Genomic DNA, 22,711 nt, shown 5'->3' with positions numbered 1-22,711 from the left:
GAATTTCTATTACCATTTTCCTTTCTTGTAAATTAAATTACTTTTTAATATTTCCAAATTTCACAGTTTAGTGTTCTTTTTACTCTCTCAAAGCCTTTGCTAGAAAGAGAATGTTGTCCATTTCTCTCCGCCCCTTCCTTTCCCTTTCCTCTGCTCTTCTTTCAAGTTTGCTATGGCTCTTACTTCCATCGTTTTCTTCCCTTTTTCTCATATCTGTGACAATAAAATAAACAAGCTGAATTGGCTGAGTTTGTACTTGCAGCTGTACTTGCCAAGAGCTCAGTCTCTCTCCTTCTTAGGACAGAAATTCTTCTCTTTTCAAAAGAATAGTTTATTTAAAGTGAGCATACACTGTCTAAACCCAAATCTCAATGGGAAAAATGGAGCTGGCTTGGATAGTTGAATATTTTCAGATCACTTGAATTCTTAGTTGTTCATTTGTTAATCATTTTAATCAATTAAAATGGCTATTATCTCATGTTCTTCGAATATTTTTCCTAGATAAATCAAATGTGTTAATATTTTTCTCCCCTTATAGTCAAAAGAATTATTGAAATTGTACTAAATACCAAAGTTACCAATACAATTTTTCTAGAATAAGGTCTAAAATATTATAATTATTGTCTTTAAATTTTATTCTTCAAATAAATCCATAGCTTTTATTTGTTATTATGAAGGCAACACAATTTTAAATTAAAATCAAAGTCTGAAATCTAAAATACTTTTGTATATTTATATTTGTTGTATGATCGTAAGTACAGCTAACAAACTCTGCATCTGGACATGAGTAGATGTGTATTTCTATATGTTTGGTAAGTTGGGGCAAGAAAACTCATATACAGTAAGGCAGTAATAGAAGGAAGCTGTACACATTTTTTAAATCTGCCAAATCATGAAAAAAGTCTCAGAGTTTGAAAAAATCTCAAGAGCCCAGAGTAGCCCAGTGAAATATGGAAACAAGACCCCAAGGTATCTGCTTTTACAAGTACTACTAGACAAAAGCTCTTGGACTCAAGGGAGGAATATTTGAGGGAAAGAAAAAATCTCTAGGATGGGATAGAGATATTGGAGTGAGTTGGACAGAGAAGGAATCACTTCTCATCTGATATGGGAGGCACTCTTTAAAAAATTTCCCTTCTTTGGAATGAAGCACCAATCAATCCTTCTCTTCATATTATAATTCTGTAAATACATTTAGTACAAACACTAGGTCTTCTCTTCTCAGTGGGTAGCATAACAGAGAGTAAAGCATTTGCTGAACTAGTAATGAGCAAATATATCATTGGTATTTGAATGTAGAGTAAGAGCAATATTAGTTATGAGGTTAAAGGTCATAGACATGTTATATAGTCCAAAAAGGCAAAAGCTTAGTGCATGTGTACAGAAATAATTTACTGGAATATGATTCCAAATAACGTATCACATTCAAAAAATTGAGGAGAAATTAAAAACTTGTAATAGTGAGATGCAAATCTTTGCAATTGCTTGCAGATATTCTATCTCACATAATTGAATGTTAGGAAATGCAGGCAGAAATGAATATAGCATTGAATATATAAGCTAGTTATATAACACATTTTTGAGATGTAACTTTTAAAAAGCATATAAAAATGTTGCCTTAATAGTTTAGAAATAAATTGATGCTTTCACAATGGGTTTTCCAAAGACAAAGATCCTTGAAAAATTCATATATATAAAGCATCATTTAAAACAACTATCTGCAAAGTGTTGGGCAAATCATTGAATTCTGCAGCCTAAATATTTTTCATCAAAAAAATAAAGGAATGGGACCATGGCTTCTATAATTATAGAATTTAGGGGAATGTGATTTAAATATATTATAATTCTGTAATTCTATAAAAATAGATTTTAATGATATAATAGAATTTGATGCTTCTTCCCACCCCAGTACCAGCACCCCAAAAGAAAAAAAATTGATTAGTAAAATTTATATTAGTCCATATAAATGGTTGTCTTGAGGTTATGGACCCCCATTATTCATCTCCCATCCTGGTTCCCACTCCCAGACACCCTTTCTCTTAAAGAATGGAAAAGAATCATGTTATTGAGTTAAACAGATCTTATTTCACCAAATCATAGCAATAAAGACATTGCCTGAGGCCTTAATCTCTAACAGCTCACAATATATGCAAAGAATGTCTGCCTGGGTGTGGTGCTAGGCATCCCAGTAATATTAACTGTCACCTTTTAGAGCACAGTGATCACATATAATTTTATCAATTATATTATTAAATGACCTTTTATCCAAGGATGAGTATCTGAAGAGGAGGGAAAGGGAATATATATTCTATAAAAACATAGTCAAACTATAAATTTTAAGGATATTAAAAATAAAATGGAACTTGTATACCTTATTATATATACACACATCATTTTTACTTTCTTTTTTTTTTTGGGGGGGGAAGGGACATAGAATGTCCCTAGATTTAGTTTCTAAATCTAGGCCCAGTCACTTAATACCTATTCTAGAACTGAAATTTTAATTAAAAAAAAATGTTTCATCAGTTTATTTTGTAATAAATTAGATTACTGTTTACATTGCTGATATTCATCAGTAATTATTATTATTGGAATATCTTAATTTCCTTAAACGTTTGTGAGAAAGAAACTGCTCTTTTTCCTCATCCTTCAGGCCTAATCTATCTTGATATGATAATTTTGATTTATTCTCTTAGTCCAAAGCAGGTTCCCTTTATTTTAACTTTTAGAATATAGACTGGGGAATTTAATGACTTGATCTTGACCATATAGTAATTGTGTTCTAAATTGAGGCTAGAACCCAAGATTTACAGACTGAAATTCTGGAACTTTATCTATTCTATCATGTTAGTTCTCTCTAAGAGATTTATACAATTTATAAGTAGCTATTTTTTTGCTCCTCATCTTGAGAACTTAGGGGAATGTGATTTAAAGTATATGTATTGCAGCAGATGATATTTGCTTTTGTCATCTTTGTAACTTTTACAGTTGAGGTTTTGTAGCCTCAATTGCTATTATTATTATTATTATTTGGATTGAATAATCAAACTTTTCTAAACATTTTTAGCAAAAAACTTTTCCTCCATTTATAAATTCTCTTATGATCTTTTGGTGTCTCATTCTTTGTGATATATTTTTGGGGTTTTCTTGACAAGGGGATTGGAGTGGTTTGCCTTTTTTTTTCTCTAGCCCATTTTACATATAAAGAACCTGAGGCAAACAAGTCAAACTTGCTGAGAGTCACAAAGCTAGAAAGTGTCTGAGGCCACTTTTAAATTCAGGAAGATGAGTCCTCTTGATTCTAAGGCAAGATCTCCATCCACTGAACCATCTAGTTTCCCCTTTGATTTTCATATAAAAGACCAATTCACCAGGGCATTATGACTTTCAAATGATCTTTGAAAATAACTTCTGACTGAATTAGATTTCTAGCCTTCATATATTTGTGTGAAAATTGGGAACAAGAAAATTGGGAACCAGGGGAAAAGTATCTTTGTGCCTCAATGGCATTCAACCAACCCCTACAAAACTCCCCTCTTTGGGCTCTGGTATTGGAAAAAAATCCAGAGATGCATTTCTGTGGAATAAGGTGTATTGCTTTCTATAAAAATCCCAATACCATTTAGATTATTAATCTATCTCGATTATTTATTTCTTTATGAATAGCCCAATAACATGAGCTAATTTAGTACTTGGTGTATCATTGTCTAGTTCTGTATCTAAGTTCCTCACTTAACTTCTTTGTATCTCAGTTTCCTCATCTGTAAAAAGGGAGCAATAATACCTACTGAACTTATTTCACTACTTTCTTGTGATTTTCCAATGCTGTTTGGAATCCTAAAATGTTATAAGGTACTATTTAAGTGACAGGTTCATCCTTCTCCTCCTTGCCCTCTCCATCCTAGTCTTCCTCCTCTTCATCATCATTTCTCAATGTTGCCTTTTGCTGATCCTATACAATTAACTATAGCATAGTCCAAGTTTCAGAAAGGAAAAAAAGTTAATTTATTCCATTGGATTCCCAGAATCCCCTTTGCTAAATTCCCAACCCATTTCCCTCAGGATTTATAAATTATTCTGTGTAGGGATGAAGATCTTTGGAGAAAATCTTCAACCTTTCCTTAAATGAAGGACACTGTTCCCTATTTTCTTTTCTTAAATGAATTTAAGTCTCAACTGTTTAAGGGGGGAACTGATGAGGGTTGGGATCCCTTTAAGATTCCTAATTGCCCAACCCATGACTGACCTTGATTCACAAATTCTGGTCAAAGGCACCCTTTGAATATCCGGGCCCAGCCCCGCCATTCTCAGCTCAGCTTCTCCCAGCCCTCACCTGAACTGGGCTAACTGAAAAGCTTGCCAGAACTGGGTGCCGCCCATCATCTTTTGGGTATAAAAGAAACAAGCTGGAACGCCCTCATTGCAGGAGCCCTCCCAGCCAACACATGGTATCCTTCCAGCCATGTAAAGGTTCCTGCCCACCAACGGCCACCTTTGGCCTTGGCATCTTTCTAACTGAGCTTTACTTCCAAATTCCTACAATAAACCTTTTATTTATCAACCTAGGTTTTCGGGCCTGTAAATTCATTTTACAGGGGACACTGCGCCTCATGGGATCTATGCGCCGAGAAATGGGGTTCCCCCTTTCCTTTCCCTCATTAGTGACATTTCCAGAAAAGAGTAGAGGGAATAAAAGGCCTCTCCTCCCTTCAATAACTTGTCAATGTAAAACACATGCACACACACACGAATTTATAAATATTTGTGTTTATAATTTTCTACTACTGCAACACAAGATTAATTAGAAATTCCAAATTTAAAATAGACTATAGATAAAATAATCTGCCCCATACATGCACAATTATTCCCTTTGTAATAAGAAGTCATTAAACCTCTAATTGCACATATCCACTTCTAAATCTGTAATAATGTATAGTTTTATTTTAGATTCAGTTCCTAGTCAGCCCATTTTCCTTTTGGTCAACTGTAATTATTCAGAGATTTTAATGCAGTAGAGAGGAATATGTCTCTTGCTAGCTAATTAATTTACTGAATAAAATTTTAGTCGGATCACAGGTATCTAATTTATATCTAAATAAATAACATACAGTTATATTTTAATTTTTCTTAATGTAAATAAATGGGAGTATGAAGTGCATCCTAATTGTGTTTCATTTATTACATTTCAGACATCAGGATGAACAGCATTGGACTTAGTGTACCCATCCTATTTTTTGTTTGTTTTCTTCTACTCTCCACATTCATCAGGAAGTGTGAGGCTGAAGAAGACCTCATTGTTACAACCAAGCAAGGAAAAATCAAAGGAGTACAACTCCCAGTTCTTGGGGGCACGGTGATGGCATTTCTTGGGATTCCCTTTGGAGAGCCTCCCATTGGTCGACTTCGATTCCGAAAGCCACATCCACGGAGCAAGTGGTCTGATATTTGGGATGCCACCAAATATCCCAACTCTTGTTATCAAAGCATTGACGATAGTTTTCCTGGATTTCCAGGATCTGAGATGTGGAATCCAAACACTGAACTTAGTGAAGACTGTTTGTATCTTAATGTTTGGGTGCCGACTCCCAAACCAAAAAATGCTACGGTCATGGTCTGGATCTATGGGGGTGGGTTTCAGTCTGGAACATCATCCTTACATGTGTATGATGGCAAGTTTCTGGCTCGTGTTGAGAGAGTAATTGTGGTTTCGATGAACTATAGGGTGGGTGCTCTCGGATTTTTGGCTTTGCCAGGGAATCCAGAGGCTCCCGGAAACATGGGATTATTTGATCAACAATTAGCTCTTCAGTGGATCCAAGAAAATATTGCAACTTTTGGTGGGAATTCTAAAAGTGTAACTCTGTTTGGAGAGAGTGCAGGGGCTGCTTCAGTCAGTTTTCATATGCTTTCTCCGAAAAGTCACCCATTGTTTACAAGAGCCATTCTTCAAAGCGGGTCTGCTAATGCTCCATGGGCAATAATGCCTCCTTTAGAAGCCAGAAACAGAACGTTAGATTTAGCAAAATCTCTCAGTTGTTCTAGAGGAAATGAGACTGAGCTAATTAAATGTCTTCGGAATAAAAGTCCTGAGGAAATACTGGGGCATGTAAATCCCAGTTTCTCTTCAGGCTCTCTCTTAAAAAGCAATTTTTGTCCAACTGTGGATGGTGACTTTCTCACAGACATGCCAGACAACCTAATCCAGGGGGGTCATTTTAAACAAACGCAGTTATTAGTGGGAGTTAACAAAGATGAAGGGACATATTTTTTGGTCTATGGAGCTCCAGGTTTCAGCAAAGATAACAGTAGTATGATAAGTCAAAAGCAATTCCAAGAAGGGATAAAAGAGTTTTTCCCAGGAGTGAATGAACTTGGAGTGGAATCCATACAATTTCACTACACTGGCTTGTCAGATGAACAGTATCCTGAACATTTTCGTGATGTAATGGATGATGTCGTTGGAGATTATAATTTTATATGTCCTGCTTTGGAGTTTACCAAAAAGTTCTCTGAATTAGGGAATAATGCATTTTTCTACTACTTTGGACATCGATCATCCAAAACTGCTTGGCCTGAATGGATGGGAGTCATGCATGGTTATGAAATTGAATTTGTTTTTGGCTTACCTCTGGAAAGAAGAGTTAATTACACCAAAGCAGAGGAAATTCTGAGCCGCTCCATTATGAAGAACTGGGCCAGTTTTGCAAAATATGGGTAAGTTTCTTAAATTTCTTTCCTTCTGTCTCTTCTTCACCTCCTTCTCCTCTTCCTCTTCCTCCTCCTCTTTCCCCCCAAAATAGACATGGATCTGTTTGGGGGCATGTCAAGTAATGAAAACAGTAAGGGTAAACTTTATTATCTTAATCTTAAAATGACATGGATTCCATTATTGCCATTTTATACCCACAAATTGAAATGGGCTCTTTTGGCCATTTAGAAAATTGCATTAACCAATGGTTATGTGGATCTACATATGAAATAGATGTGATTTTCATTGACACAGATTTATAAAAGAATTAGGTAGAGAAATTAGAAATGTGCAAAAAGAAAAAAAAAACCTCAAGATTAATTGACAATTATTTATAGGTTTCAAATTATTATTTGAATTGAGATTAATTATAGAATTCAAAAAAAGCTAAAGATGCTTAGGTTTATTAAGATAAGTGGAGAGTCTAGAACCAAGGAAATCATATTCAGATTAATGTATAGAACTATGTTCCAGCCTCAGTGTCAAATTTTAGAAAGGACATGCATGTATAACCTGGAAAGTGTCAGGTGGAAAATGACATAGATAATGAAGAAAAAAACAATTCTTTCCCATATAAGTGTCAATTGACAAATGTAGAGATGTTTATCTTGTAAAAGAAAATGTGTGTAGAGTAGGAAGAAGGAGACTAATATATGTCTTAAATATTTTGAAGACTGTATTGGAGAAAAATGGTTAGACTTATTTTGTTCAGTCCCAGATGACAGAATAAGGAGCATAATTAGAAGTTGCAAATTTGACTTCATATCATGAAACATCTCTTGCCAATAAAATACTTCCTATATAGAAAGTCATAAATTCCACTTCATCAAATCTCTTCAAATAAAGCCTGAATCGCCACTCATTGAATATGTAGATCACAGGATCATACATTAAGACCACAAAGAACTTTTAGACATTAAAGGATACTTACTTGGATATGGTTTAGACTAGAAGGATTCTAAGGTTCCATAAGTCTTTAAGATTCTGTGATACTGTTTTATTGTTTTTCTTTCACAACTTTGGAAAACAGAAGTCACCTTTAACCATTGACCAGAGCATAAAGGGTAATATTTTTATTCCTTTATGCCTATTAAATTCCATAGCTTGGAACCCAAGGTTATCAACAAATTATCCTCAAAACTTGTATGTAAACTTATATTCCATTTTTACTCAAGAGAAACAACATTTTTCTCACTCTCTTCCAAGAATATTACTTCCTTTCTTTGTCTTGTGTCCCCTCCCCATGCAAAGAGGGGCTTTATAATGTGGTAGAAAGAGAATGATATAGAATCAGGGATTCCATTCAGGAAGCTATTTCATCATTACAGGTGTTAGTTTAAGTAACTGCAAAGGAACATGATTAAATATTTAGCTTTTACAATATGTATGGTATCATGGCAACACATATCAAAGTCACAGGTACCATGAAAATAAAAGAAAAATCAGACAGTAACAGTCTAAGAGTTGTAAGGGACCTAGAATATAGTGTGAAACAGTGGATAGAAGACTAAACTTGGAGTCATGAAAAAGACGGGGAGCGGGATTCAAACACAACATTATATGTTTACATGCATATTTTCCATCTTATTACTTCCATAGACTTTATTATGGGAACTGTTCCTTTTGATTCAACAAATGCTGTGCCTATATTTGTCATTTGCACTGTTTTTAACTATGTATCACCAATCTATTAATGTCTCTGTCTATCCATTTATCCATGTTGATCTATATATCGTTATTCACACATATACACTTATATTTGTATATAAAATCTATTAATTAGCTACTAAGATAGCATCAAATTATTGCTACAGTCATTCATCTAACTTTTCTCATATTCTTACTGTATTCTGATAGAAAAAGTTCTCAAAAATAACTATTCTGTTGTTCTATTATTATTTATGCAGTGTTCTTCTGACTTGATTATTGCACAGGTGGGTATGATAACTACATTATGAAATTTATAAAAATGTGGGGATATCAACTTATTTTCACAGGTTCACTGACAGCATCATTAGTAAAACTCTAGTATCATTTTGGGCAATGAGAAGAAACTGTTTCTTGTCTCTCCCTTTATCCTGTCTATCTTATCTATTCATTCATGCATCCATCCATCTATCTTATTTCTATCTAGAACAGTTATAAATGTTGATAGATAGATAAAATAAATCAGTATGTCATCTGATTTTTTTCTATCTAGGGATGTTCACATTCTCCCTGTGACAATAACTTGACTCTAGGACAATTTACTTACTAAATTCTCTGAGAAGTTTTTCTTTTTTTTACGTACAGGGATTTTCTTTGGTTTGCTTATGAAATATCGTGTCATGCTGGGTTTCTCGAAGATGCTAAATGTATGAACCTTTAGTGATATGTCACACAGTTTTAACCTTTTCCTTGTACATTTTATATAGGATAGGAGGCACTCAGTGCGGGCTTTTTAAAATCCCCCTTTCTAAGATTTCTGGTAGTAATGTTAAATAATTATTGCAAATTGCTCTAGTGCTAAACACCATTTGCATTTCTCAGAGAATTGTTTCATCTTTTTTTTTTCAAATAAATTTTCAATTGAACATACGTTATTTTAACTATGTATGATTTTACAATATTTTGATTAAACCACACTTAATATCATTGGATACAATCTGTAAAATGTATATGTGTTGTTAGCCTTTCCCATAGTTCTTTGGGCTGCAGTATGGACCTAAATGAATGTCAGTTTCTGATTAGCAACATTGGTGCCTTTTAGATTATCTCCTACCTACAAGTAAACCTTTAAAGTATCCCCCTCTGTCTTATTTTTTCCTTTCACTATAACATCAATTTGGAACATATTCTATCTCTCCGATTAGCAGGATTCCAAATCCTCATCATTATTATTATTTCTTCTTTGCTTTCATCTTCTTCGTCTCCTTCTTCTCCTCTTCCTTCCTCTCTTCCTCTTCCTTGTCTTTGTCATCATCCTTCTCCTCCTCCTTCTCCTTTCTTCTTCTTCTTCTTTGTCTTCATCTCTGTTTCCTCCTTCTCCTCCTCCTCATCCTTGTCTTCCTCCTCCTCATCCTTGTCTTCCTCCTCCTCATCCTTGTCTTCCTCCTCCTACTTCTTTCTTCTCCTTTTGTCTTCTTTTTTCTTCTTATTCTCCTTCTCCTTCTTCTCCTCCTTCTTCTTTCTTCTTCTTCTTCTTCTTTTTTATTATTATTTTAGTCCCATAAGAGATGGAAGGAATATATAGCCCTTTGGGGACTTGACTTTTTAAGATTACAGAATATCTCAAAAATCCTAAATGAGTGTGCTAAGCACCACCAGCATAGATTGCTGAGTTTTTCATGACTCCAAAGCTGGAAATAAAACTGGAGAGTGTTGAAAATGTTGGGAAGCTAAGAGAATTAACAAATCCAAAATGGTCATTTGAGTTTTAAATTTAACCTACAGGTTTATGGGATTCTCCCTGTTTCTTTTCTTAACAAGTAATTCTATTTCTCTGGAAGGAACTTCCAAAAGACTTCTAGTTAGATGCTCCCCCACATCTATAGATTAGTAAACTGGTGTCTCTTAAGGCATCTTTTGTTATGTTCTAATTGGTTTCATTATTCTGATCTTGTTTTCCCCAAAACAAGATTGGACTATCCCATAGGCTTGCCTTTCCTTTCATGTATTTTATTTCAGGTCAGGAGGAAGAACTGGGTGGGGGGGGGGGAGAGTTTTTTTTGTTTTTGTTTTTTTGTTTTTTTGTTTTTTGGTAATTCTTCTGAAAGAACCTGGATAAGAAGTTCTATTTCTTCTTTGGGGCAGAAATCCCAACTTTTTTCCAATATATAGAGGAGAAAAATTTCTTACCTAAACTTATGAGCTTCTTTAATTTTATTGAAAATCTTATCATTTCCTCTAAATAGGATGGGAAGGGTTCTTTCTATCCTTAGGGACTTTTACTTCTGCCCCTCTTCATAAATAAATCGATTCCTATACTCATATTTATGGCTATATTTTATGGCAGAGAAAGTTTTGAGGGCCCCAAGGATTCTAAAGACCTTTGTACTTAGGTGTGGTTGATATCTCCAACCTCTGGCTCAGATAAGAAAAGTGAAGGGAAATAGAGACCAAAGTACTGCCTAGAGGCAGCAAGTGTTTTCTCTTCACCTGAAGATGGAGGTATATTCAGAAGAGACTAGAAGGGACTATGTGGTCTAGAAGTTTTGGTTCTTCCCCCTTTCTTGTTAGACTGAAAAAATACTGTCAGAAAGCAAGCTTGTTCTCCAAGATGTCTGCTGTTATACTAGCTTGTCCTGTTACATGGTTTTCCTTTGTAGTCTATCTGTTCCTTATTACTTGAAATTATACTTATGTGCTTTCCAATCATGTTGGGAAATATGATTCATATTTCAAGGCACTAAGTATAAAGCAATAAATCCAATCAATTAATAACAATAATTTATATCTCCACTGAGTAGGGACCAGTGCTTGTTCAATTCACATTGTTAAAATGTAAATAATATTGATGTCTCTTTGCAGCTTACAAAGGAATTAAGTGTCAAAATGATAACAATAATTTATATTTACATAGCATTTTATATAGCTCTCCTTATATCATCCCAGTGCTTCATAAAAATAAATATTCCATTTATTTTACAAATGAGAAACCTGAAACCTGGGCCCTCTCATTTAAATCCTAAGCTTAATCATCTCTACCAAATTACCAATATCTTCTCTTGATTCATTTTCATTTGTATTTTCATTTGATCTTCATACCAACTCCTGGAGACAGAGAGGGATTATTATCCCCATTCTACATATTCAGAAACTGAGAGTCATGGAGGTTAAATGATCCATAGTGGGAAACTCAGATAAGGACCCTTGTTGTCTGATTCCCAATCTGCTGTATTTTCCATTGAGACAAATTGTTAAAGTATGAAAACGAAACACAATTAATTGTCCTGATAGATTTTTCAGCAAAATGTTTAATATGCAAAATAGACAAGAAGTAGTTTTGATAAAATTCTAGGGGCAGCTAGATGATATAGTGCATAACGTACTAGTCTTGAAGTCAGGAGAACCTGAGTTCAAATTTGACTTTAGACAATTACCACAACCTAGCTATGTGACCCCAGGAAAGTCACTTAATCCAAATTGCCTCTTAAAAAGAGTCAAGAACTGATAAAATTCTATATTAATTATAATAATATTTTAAATCCTTCAAGGGTTATGGATAGAGCCTTAACTTTTCCTGTTTTTGGAGGGGGAGAGAGGAGGGCAATTTATGGTCCTAGAGAATGGTCTAGAATACTGAGAGTTTAGTTGATTTTTGCAGAGGTAAATGAGACATGTCCCAAGATGAGATCTAAACCAGCTCTTTCCAATTTTGAACTCACCTCTCTATGCATTATAGCTCACAGTTTCTTTTGACAGGGCAAAGGCTTTTAAGCCAAGACACAATAAGGTAATTTTTCCAGATAAGTGAGTTTTGATAGCACTAATTACATCCTAAAATCTGAAATGACCTCATAGTCAGGAAATAGTAAGAAAAGAAGGGGAAAAAATTACTAGTCATCTTTATTTAGGAAAAAATCCAAAATTTTCTAACACATTGCTGAGAGCAACATTTTTACTTGGATTTTTGTTCTCTTTAAGCTTTAAATTTCATGTATTTTTAGGGGAATCTTAATCCTTGTGTTTCTCATTCATTTATACTGAGTGTTGCTTTTGTAAGAACTGGTCCATGTCCAAGAAGCCTTCTAAGCTTTTTAAGATGCTTTCCCTTAGCAGAGAAGTCATTTTTGGAAAATGTTAAATGGAAATTTATGTATAAAGCTTCCAAGGTTCACTGCAAAGTCTATGTTTCAGCCAGATTTATTACCTAACCAAGAGAAGGAGAATCGCATGATTACTATCTCTGTACTATACATAGTCTCTGTCTATCTCTCTGTCTCTGTTTCTCTCTCAGTGTCTCTCTCAGTCTCTGTCTCTATCTCTGTTTCTCTATGTGTCTCTCTGTGTGTGTCTCTCTGTGTGTGTCTCTCTCTCTCTGTCTCTCTCTCTCTCTCTCTCTCTCTCTCTCTCTCTCTCTCTCTCTCTCTCCTCTTCTTTTTTATAGCAGTATAGTTTTTATAACTAGAAATGACCTTATCTATCATTCCAATCTATTCAGTCAAATTTATACATAATTGAATCCAAAATAAAAATAAATAAATAAATTGTACATCAAGCACTGTCACAGAGCCAGTTTTTGAGCGGCACAAAAGATCTTAGTCTCTATCAAGTTTAATGTACACACACAGACATACAAAAAAAAAATCCTATAAATTTGTGCCAATTGATTATCTATCCTCTGCTTGAAGGTAATTGAGGGAGAGGAGCTTGCACTGTCTAACCAAAGTATTACATTTTGAGAGAATGCCAACTGGCAGAATATTTTTTTTTGACATCAATACTAAAGTAACCTTTTTTAAACTTTTACCCATTCCTCCTGGTTCTGTAATCTGTCAACAAAGAGGGGCCTTCAAATATGGAGTCAGTGCTGATGCCCACATCTCCTCCCTTAAGTCTTCTCTTCACCAAATCTTTAAACCAATATTTTAAAGTGGGACTTAAGACACTTCACCAGACTGCTTACCTTCCTTTAGATACTTTCCATTTTATCAACATTGTTTTTTTCTTAAGCCTGAAGTATATAGAGCATAAAATAATACTGGAGATGAGCCCTGAAAAAGTCCATTGGTATTATTAAATAACTCTTCCTTAGACTTCTCAAGACTTTTTTTTTCCTATCTGCAAAATATGAATAATAATATTAATATTCTTACAAGGTTGTTGTCCATATGAAATAAGATTGATGATTATATTTTGTTAACCTTAAAATCTTATTTTAAAATCACCTATTATGTGTAAGGCACATATATACACACACTTTTAATATGCATGTATACAAATGTATGAATATATAGGTATGTGTATCAACAAACATTATGTGTGTATGTGTATGTGCAGGAAATAGATATATCTATAGATACATCTTTTATATATATATATATATATATATACACACACATATATATAGCATGTTATATAAAACATATATCATATGTTACACAAAACATATAACATATGTTAATATAACACATAACACATGTTATTTATATATGTATCTCCTTATCACCTTCAAGAAATTTGCATTCTGGAGGAGCAGGCAGATAATATATACATAGATAATTAAAATAGAATGTACGATGCAGGAGAGAAAAATGAAAAATTTGGCAAAATTTCCCAAGGAAAATTTGAAATAGGAGAGAACAGATATAAATATAGTAATCAGGGAGAGCTTCTGCACAAAACTGTTCTTTAGATATGAGTTTGGGGAGAAGGCTTTCAAAGGCAGATATCACTGAAAGTTTAGCTCAGGTAATAAGATCTTTGTAAATGAGAAGAGATGGAAGATGAAATGTCACACTCAGTGAACTACTATTTACTCCTCTCTGTTTACATGTGAAGAAATTGTGACCCAGAATGGCTCAATGACTAGCTCAGGGTAATAGTCAATGAGAAGAACTTGGAGTCTTTAGCCTCTATTCTTTCTACCATGCTTGGGTGATGATTGTTTGTGTTCATACTGATGAAATAGTGGACCTTTTGAATTATTACAATGCATGTACATAATTATGTCATCTTTCAAAAAAGGCTGTGTAATGTAACATATAATAATTTATTTTCATGGAGCAGTAATTAGTATCAGATGAACTGTGAGGTCCATAAAACTTGAAAAACATAAGCAGAGTTGATGATATTCTTGACACAACGGATAGAGTGTATGGCATTTTGATGAGCTCAAACTCCATCCTTCAGGGATGGCTAGTAAGAACTTCAAAAAAAACTGCTGATTAATTTTTTTTGGTGTTGGCTTGCAAATTATAATCAATTTCAATTCCACAGCTTCCTCCATCTCCACCCTTTTCTCTTTGCTACCATCCCCCTTGATGTTTACTTAACCTTACTTCTGTCCATATCAACATAGATCTAGACTTTGAAAGGCTAAATTCATTGAACACAAATTTTGCAATTTATAGATGATGACAAGGCCTCCTGAGTGGGGAATGACTTGCTCATAATTACATTAATTTTAATGGGCAAAGATGGGAATTTCACCTCCCTCCCCATTCCCACTAGTCCTTTTCTCTATTCTATTGAGCCTTTCTTCTGAGTTGCCACAACTATAAATGCATCTACCTGCTGAGGGCTGCTGCTCCTCTTGATGCTCTGGCTTTCCTAGAGCAAAACTGTTTTACTCTATCTCTTGAAACTTTATTATTTAGTCTAGAGTTACTGTAGTCCATTGTGCTTAAAAGTCCCCAGAGCCTGATGTGCTTTGCTCAGGTACCTTTTTCTTGAAATCACTTTCTCACTGGAATGCTAAGATCTGTCTCAAGTAAGCAATTGTGTACTTTGTGTTTGATTGTGGTCGCTGTATTAATTAACAAAACAATATTTTTTTAATCATGATATCTATTACTAACAACAACAATTAACATTGGAATAGTACTTAAAGAATCTCAAAACATTTTATTTTTATTATCTTATTTAAGTTTCAGAACAAATCTGTGAAGTTGGTGCAATTGTTAATCTCTTTCCCTAGCTCAAAGACCTTGTCATTTTTGTCTATTAACAAACACTCACATGTGTCTGAGGAAGGATTTGATTGCAGATATCTCATTATGCTGCTTCATTCACCTAAATTGTTCTTGTCAGCATTGCAATACATGGCTAATATCCTAATAGCCAAGCCGTGGGCCTACCAATGTTATGCCCATGATACGGCATTCTCATGTTCCAAGATATGTGAGCAACATTAGCCATAGTAATTTATAGAGGCTAGCTTAAGAAAGATAAAACACTCAAAAAAAGCCTGCTGAGTAGACATAGGGAGCGGCTCAAATTTCTTTGGCTAAGGAGCATACTAAAGGAAAGCTGATAATCATGACTGGAGTACTGGATAAAGTTCAGGGGCTGGAATCAGGAATACCTGAGTTCAAATCTGCCCTCAGCCTTTACCTATGCAAACTTAGGCCTGTCACTTAATCCCATCTGCCTTAGTTTCCTTATCCATCAAATAACAGGAGAAGGAAATGGCAAACTATTCTAATATCTTTATCCAGAAAATTCCAAATGAGATCACAGAGTCAGACATGACTGAAATGAACAACAATAACAATGGACTTAAAATGAAAAGAAAACTAAAATCTCTCTAGTCTAATCCCTACATTTAAAATAATATTTTATATCATTTGTTTTTTCAGATATATCCCTCCCCAATTCTCATACCCAGGAACCTATCCTCTCATAAGGAATTAACAAATAAATATATAAGTGAATAATGTTTGTGTATATACATATATATATATATATATATATAAATAAATATATATATATGTGTGTGTGTGTTTGTATTTGTGCATGTATATATATATACATATAAATTTATACATATACGTATTATGTATATATATAATATATATATATACATGTATATATACATATATATGTAGTGTAAGTTTATATGCATTATAGTATGTATATGTAGATATGGCAAGTACATCGATCTGTATATATGTATATGTATACATATACATATATAGTGTGTGTATGTATATGGGGTATGTGTATGTGTGTATATATATATATATATATGTGTGTGTGTGTGTGTGTGTGTGTGTGTGTGTGTGTAGGTCTCTATATACATATATAATGCATGTGTATGTATTTATATACACATATACATAAATATATATATATATGTATATGTATATGTATGTATACATACACCTATACACATTCATGAGGGGGAAATCAAACACTGAAGTAAAACAAAACACGATATTTCCTAAAAGTGAAGTAGAGGTATGTTCCATACCTATGTCCCTCTAACCCCTGGTACACTTTCATGTCCCTTGAACCAAGCCTGATAAATATCAGTATACTGCATTCATTATGGAAGGTTTTTTTTTTTTTTTATTCACATTAAAGCATATTTGCAATAAAAGTGATGCAAGTGAACATAAGGGAGTTCAATTCTTCAGACCTCAGTCACACATAGTGAGTGCCTGACAGACCTGCCTTGCAACAGACCTAGCCTTCTTTCAGCTACACCCTGCTGCCTCATGAATAGTGGTAAGTAGTGGTCATAATGACATAGGATGATGTTTAACTCTTCCTTGCATGTCTGCAAATAGGCCTCTCCATAGACAGCTTAGGGCTGATTCAGGCTTCATGAAGAATATATTTCATTGAATATTAAATGATGAAAAGAAACTCAGTTGTAAAGTAAGAGTTGAAAGGAAAAGGGAAGGAAATAAACATTTACATAGTGTCTATTACAAACACTATAAATATTTTCACAAATGTACATATCTATACACAAATATAAATATATTTACTATATATATATATATACATATATATATACATATATATATATGTATATATATATATATATATACACATTATTCATTTATATATTTATTTGTTAATTCCTTATAAGATGATGTGTTTCTGGGTATGAGTTGGGGGCTTATATCTAAAGATAAAGGTGATATAAATATTTGATTCTCATAACAATCCTGTAATATAAGTGCTCTTATTATCCCTATTTTAGAATTGAATAAACTGAATAAACAAATCAAGGTTAAGTGACTTACCTAGGGTCATACAGGTATTAATTGTATAAAATCAAATTAAAACTCATTTTTCTGACTCCTAGCCCAACACTCTAGCCATTCTAAATTCCAGCTTCAGGTTATGAGCCAAGTATTAGAGATAGGCCTACATAAGATCCAAGTGTAACCTAGGAAACAAGAACAATATTAAAGTCCCTGAAATTAAGTGAGTGCCATCAGCTGAAACCAGAGCAATCCATTTGATAACTATATTGGTCAAGCTTTGTTAAAGGGACTTTTACTTTCTCTGAATTTTACATTGTTACAAAATAGAGAAAATATTCACAGAATCATAAAGATCTTGAGTTTAGAATTGGAAGATTTCTTTCAGGTCATCAATCTTAGGACCCTCATTTTTTTCACATAAGAAAACTCATTTTTTTCTCTTTCTCACTTTTTCAAGAAAAAAGAAAATCCAATATATATATGTATGTATAACGTATATATATATATATATATATATATATATATTTATATGTATAACGTATCTATCTATCTATCTATCTATCTAGATATCTATCTATCTATCTATCTAGATATATATATATATATATATATATATATATATATATATATATTATAGAGAGCCTGAACTCTGGAGACATATACTTGAAACAATCTGTTAACTCAGTGAAATTGATGAGATTATGGTTCTCTAGCTTATACATATATATATATATATATATATATATATATATATATATATATATATACATTTAATACTTAATATGGTGATATAATGGTTCTCTAGTTCACACATATTCAGTATGCTGTAGTGATGTAATTCTACTAAGGTATATAAGGGCTAAGAAGGACTGGAAATGAGACATTCTATTTTTGACCATCACCCTGGTGGCTCTCCTGTCTTCATCACTTTTCTACCTAAAGACCAAGGCCTGTCTGAAGGACCTCCAGAAAGCTAGCCTGAATGTTACAATTTATAGTGTAGCAATAAGGCTTATCAGGCAGAATACACATCCACATTGACCACGTTCAAAAATGTTTGTCTCTGCATATAGTCTATCCTGTCTCTTGTTACAGAGTGAGCATTATTCTTCATCATAAGTGGTTTTGAATCACTACAAAAGTTTTTAAACCAATTCTCCAAAGACTTTTGTCAGAGGATGCTATCTATTACTTCCATACATATAGACACATGCATATATGTATATATAGACATCCGTGTGTATATATGCATACATATATCTATATACATATATAGGTTTATACACACACACACACACATATATATATTTATATGTGTGTGTTTTGTGTGTGTATGTGTGTGTGTGTGTGTGTGTGTGTGAAAAGATGGGGAGTGGTATATGCTTTTTCCTTTGTATTTCCTTAATTTAAGAAATAATTATATCAAAATGGACAAAGATCAATAAAGCGAAAAAATAAATGTGACTAAACTCAGATTTTCAGTTGTCATCTATATCATAAAATTAACACAACTGTCATTTATTTAGAAGCTGAGAGAAATGGTACAATAACATATAACAAATAAGCTATCATTTCATATGCAAGCTAAATATTGGAAAACAAAGCCAGGAGTCTCCATTTTTTTAATAGATGATAACATTAGGCCAAATTGCATAAGATGAAATACAAACAGGATAAATGTAAAGTGCTATATTTTGGTGTAAAACATCAGCTTCACTAGTATAGGACTTAGTAATTTGTCTGAGCAACAATCTAGGAATTTCAGGCACAATAAACTCAATATGAGCATTTCTCTCCTGAAAAAGAACATGGGAACTTCAGCTGTGTAAAGCAAGCATACTAGCCAGGAATACTAGACCATGATGATCCTCTCTATTCTATCCTGCTCAAAATCATTTTGCATTTTGCTTGCCTTATCAGAACAGACATTGATGAGAGGGAGAATGATCTGAGAAGGACAATTAGGCATCATGGGAAAGAGGGAGCTGACCAGCTGTGTTTGAATTCAGGAGAGAGATCTACAAACAATGAATAGAAGTTATAAACAGGCACATTTTTCAGTGATGTAACCCATAACTTCTTAACAATTTATCCCAAAGTGGAATGTACTGTCTTGGGGGAAAAGTGACTTTCCCTTCCTTGGAGATCATCAGACAAAGGCTAGAGGACTATTGAGACTGTTGCAAAGGATTTATTTTCATTCATATTCGATTAGTCTAGACACTCCACAGCCATAGCTTCCCTCTCCAGGTGTCTCTGAGGCAGAGTCAGATGGGAACTTTAAAAATCTATGCCACATATAAAATGATCATATCCATTCACTATATTATTTCCAAGCACCAGAAATATGGAATACTAATTTCTAAAGGTCTGACCTTCTTTTCAGGTAAGAGTTTATAACCTTGAAAAATCTAGATATAAAGTCCTTAGAACTTTTCCAAAGAGTTAGCAATCCCTTGAATTTTTATGACAACCATTATGACTCACAAGAGCAACATTTTTATTTCCCAAAATTTTGCAATAAAAATAATACTCAGTGTTTATAAGTGTACAAATAAACATACCAAAATATTTATAAACATATTGAGATATATACATATATACCTACATATATATATATGTATATGAAGAAAATATATAGTATTTTAAGCAATCAGGCCTGAAAATTCATCCCCTGATTTTATGTATATTATTAAGCCCCTGAAGTCAGAAACCATTCATTCATCATCTTTTCTTTTATTTTTAAAGAGGTCTCTCAAAAGTAATTTAACATCAAATAGTTTTCTTAAGTAGCAGAAAAGAGAGAAAATGTCACTGGAACTTAGCACTGAGATGGATTCCTAATAACTGCAATATTTTCAAAAGTTTTAGTCTGTCTTTAGTGTAGAAGGTCTTTCTTCTTTTAATTGTACAATGCCCAAAATATTGTGACTCAAGTTATACTTGAATTTAGGAGTAGAACCTTGACCTTGGATTCCACTGGAATAGAAAATTTCTGATTGAAGAAACTTTCTGTACCAATTCAGGTCTTTCAAAGCAATTAAAACCCTGAGATGATATGGGACTTGCCCAGGGTCAAACAGACAGCATGTATCATAGTTGATAATTACACTTATGTCTTCTCCATTTATTTGCAAGCCAGCTTTCTTCTCAATTTGGTATGCTGACTCGCATATATCATTGAATTAAAGAAAAGCAATTGTTCTTTCAAAAGATTGCCAGTTAAAGCAGAGAAGAAGCACAGGAATCTTATAACCCAACTGTTTTGTGCAACAGATTAAAATTCTGAGATGCAAAGACATGAATTGATGATCCTAGTGTCACATAGTTTTTCTTGATTTCAATTCCTGCTTTTTTTTTTTTTTTTTCTTTCCCTAGACATCAGGGTTCAATTAGTTTCTCTATATTCTGTGCCTATTGCTCTAATGGCAAGGACAATTTCGTTTTGTCTACTTATTCAAAGCCCGGAACATAATTGCTACTGAATAAAATAATTGTTGATTTACAGAAGTGTCTTATCTGCAGCATTTGACACTAGAATGGTTCCCTCATCTCAGTACTTTCTTCTCTACTTACTTCTGAAGCTCTAATCTTTACTGGCTCTGCTTCTATTTCTCTCCCAGTTTTTTTTTTATCAAGTGACTCTACTTTCTAATTTTTTTTACAAAGGATGTTCTCCATGACTCTGGCCTTCTTCTTTACTCTGTGTGCTCATATTCTCTTACAAAATTTATTTAACCCTGTAGCTTAAAATGGTATTTTCCCATTGATCTATATCAGGGCATTTTTCAACTGGAAGATGTGATAACTATATTTCCATGTAATTACTTTCCCTTACAATCCTATATATTTTATTTTATGCATTTAAAATTATTTTTTTCTGAGAAGAGGTTCCTAAATTTCTACAGATTTTCAATAAGCTCCATGTTACAAAAAAATAAATCAAGAACCTGTATTCAAGTCTAGATTTTGAGTTCTGAACTCTTTTCCTGTGCTAAACAGTGATATCTCCAATTATCTCTGAGACTTTTCTATCTATAAGGTCCATCAATATCTTCATCTCAATATTTCCAAAGAATGATTTCTTTTCTTTCCATAAAAAGCCACATTTGCACACTCTCTATTTAGTTATTTCTGCCCTTAGTGCCACTATTGACATAGTCTCCTCCTTTACCTGTTTTTTTTTTTCTGTTTGTTTTAATTATTATTTATTTCTCAGTTAAGTCAAAGAATCAGGGTTACCTTGTGTTTGTCCATAGAGTAGTCACAATTAATTTTGCATGTGGAAAATAGGGATTGACCTAGGTGATTTCAAGGTTTCATTGCCACTCTAAAATTGAGATCCTTTTAAATCCCAATGTTGCCCTTTTGCTCTTAATACATCTTCACATTTCATTCACCGACAAAGTGTTGGTTCCACCTCTGAAACTTTCTTGTGTATATCTTCTCCCCTCTCTCATTGTCATAATCACTTTAGTTGGGACCTTCATTACTACATTTTTGTCTTGTTAAAAAGTCTTGTCAGTCCACCATCCTATTTTCTTCAACATTTTCTGCTATGAAATAAAGAATGTTTTAGAAATCCTTTTTTAGGAATTTCTAGGGATGACTACACTAACTCAGCTTCTGGGACTGAACTGTTATGATTATAGTTGAGTATAAAATCCATCTATCTACCCCTTGATGTCTTGGCAACCCCTGCCCACATGGAACATCTACCAATCTACTCAGCAACTCTGCCCTAATTAAACATATTGCCATTTTACTTTTTACCACATACATAATTACCTCTCGTTCTACCTCTTGCCTCTTGTAGTATAAAAATTGAATGATTTATAGCTCCATTTACCATATTAATGACTCCTTAGATCAAAACTAAATTCCCTGGCCACCATTTCTCTATAGCTACTATATCTTCCTTTAGAATGTAAGCTCCTTGAAGATGGAGAGTGTTTCATTTTTGAATTTTCCAGTGACTACCGCATTTATAAATAGTGAATCATTGGTTCATTCCATTTAATAGGACCTGTCCATAAGGTACCTTCAGCTATACTGAGGTACTTCGCCAAGGGTAGCCCCAGTTGATAAGGACATGATATTTTTATGCATTGTTTACATGGCAATATTTAAACTTGATACTTATGAAATAGATTGATTTTCATGTTGGTAATTTTAGAATACTTGAAATCATATGTGCAGAAGCTACAAAGAGGAAAGTACAGTCAAGCTAAAATTAGAAAATGAGAAGTCTATGGGCAAGTTGGAGTTTGTAAAAGATTGTCATTTTGCCATCCAGTCTAATTATTATCAGAACTATAAT

The 22,711-nt window shown here is 33.5% G+C and overlaps 1 protein-coding gene across 2 annotated transcripts in view; it reads left to right on the top strand.

Annotated features, from left to right (window-relative positions):
• The window catches only part of BCHE (butyrylcholinesterase), an 89,935-nt gene that overhangs the window by 2,537 nt on the left and 64,687 nt on the right, over positions 1-22,711 (top strand). For both annotated transcript variants that reach the window (XM_074298131.1, XM_074298130.1), the window contains exon 2: positions 5,190-6,714. In XM_074298131.1, the coding sequence (XP_074154232.1) occupies positions 5,198-6,714 (1,517 nt within the window). In that variant the 5' untranslated portion in view covers positions 5,190-5,197. The remainder of the gene's footprint in view (positions 1-5,189; positions 6,715-22,711) is intronic.

This window comes from Sminthopsis crassicaudata, chromosome 3 (genome assembly GCF_048593235.1).
Source record: "Sminthopsis crassicaudata isolate SCR6 chromosome 3, ASM4859323v1, whole genome shotgun sequence".
In the NCBI taxonomy this organism is placed as follows: Eukaryota; Metazoa; Chordata; class Mammalia; order Dasyuromorphia; family Dasyuridae; genus Sminthopsis; species Sminthopsis crassicaudata.
The sequence above is the reverse complement of the archived record's forward strand: the minus strand, read 5'-3'. Positions and strand labels throughout refer to the sequence as shown.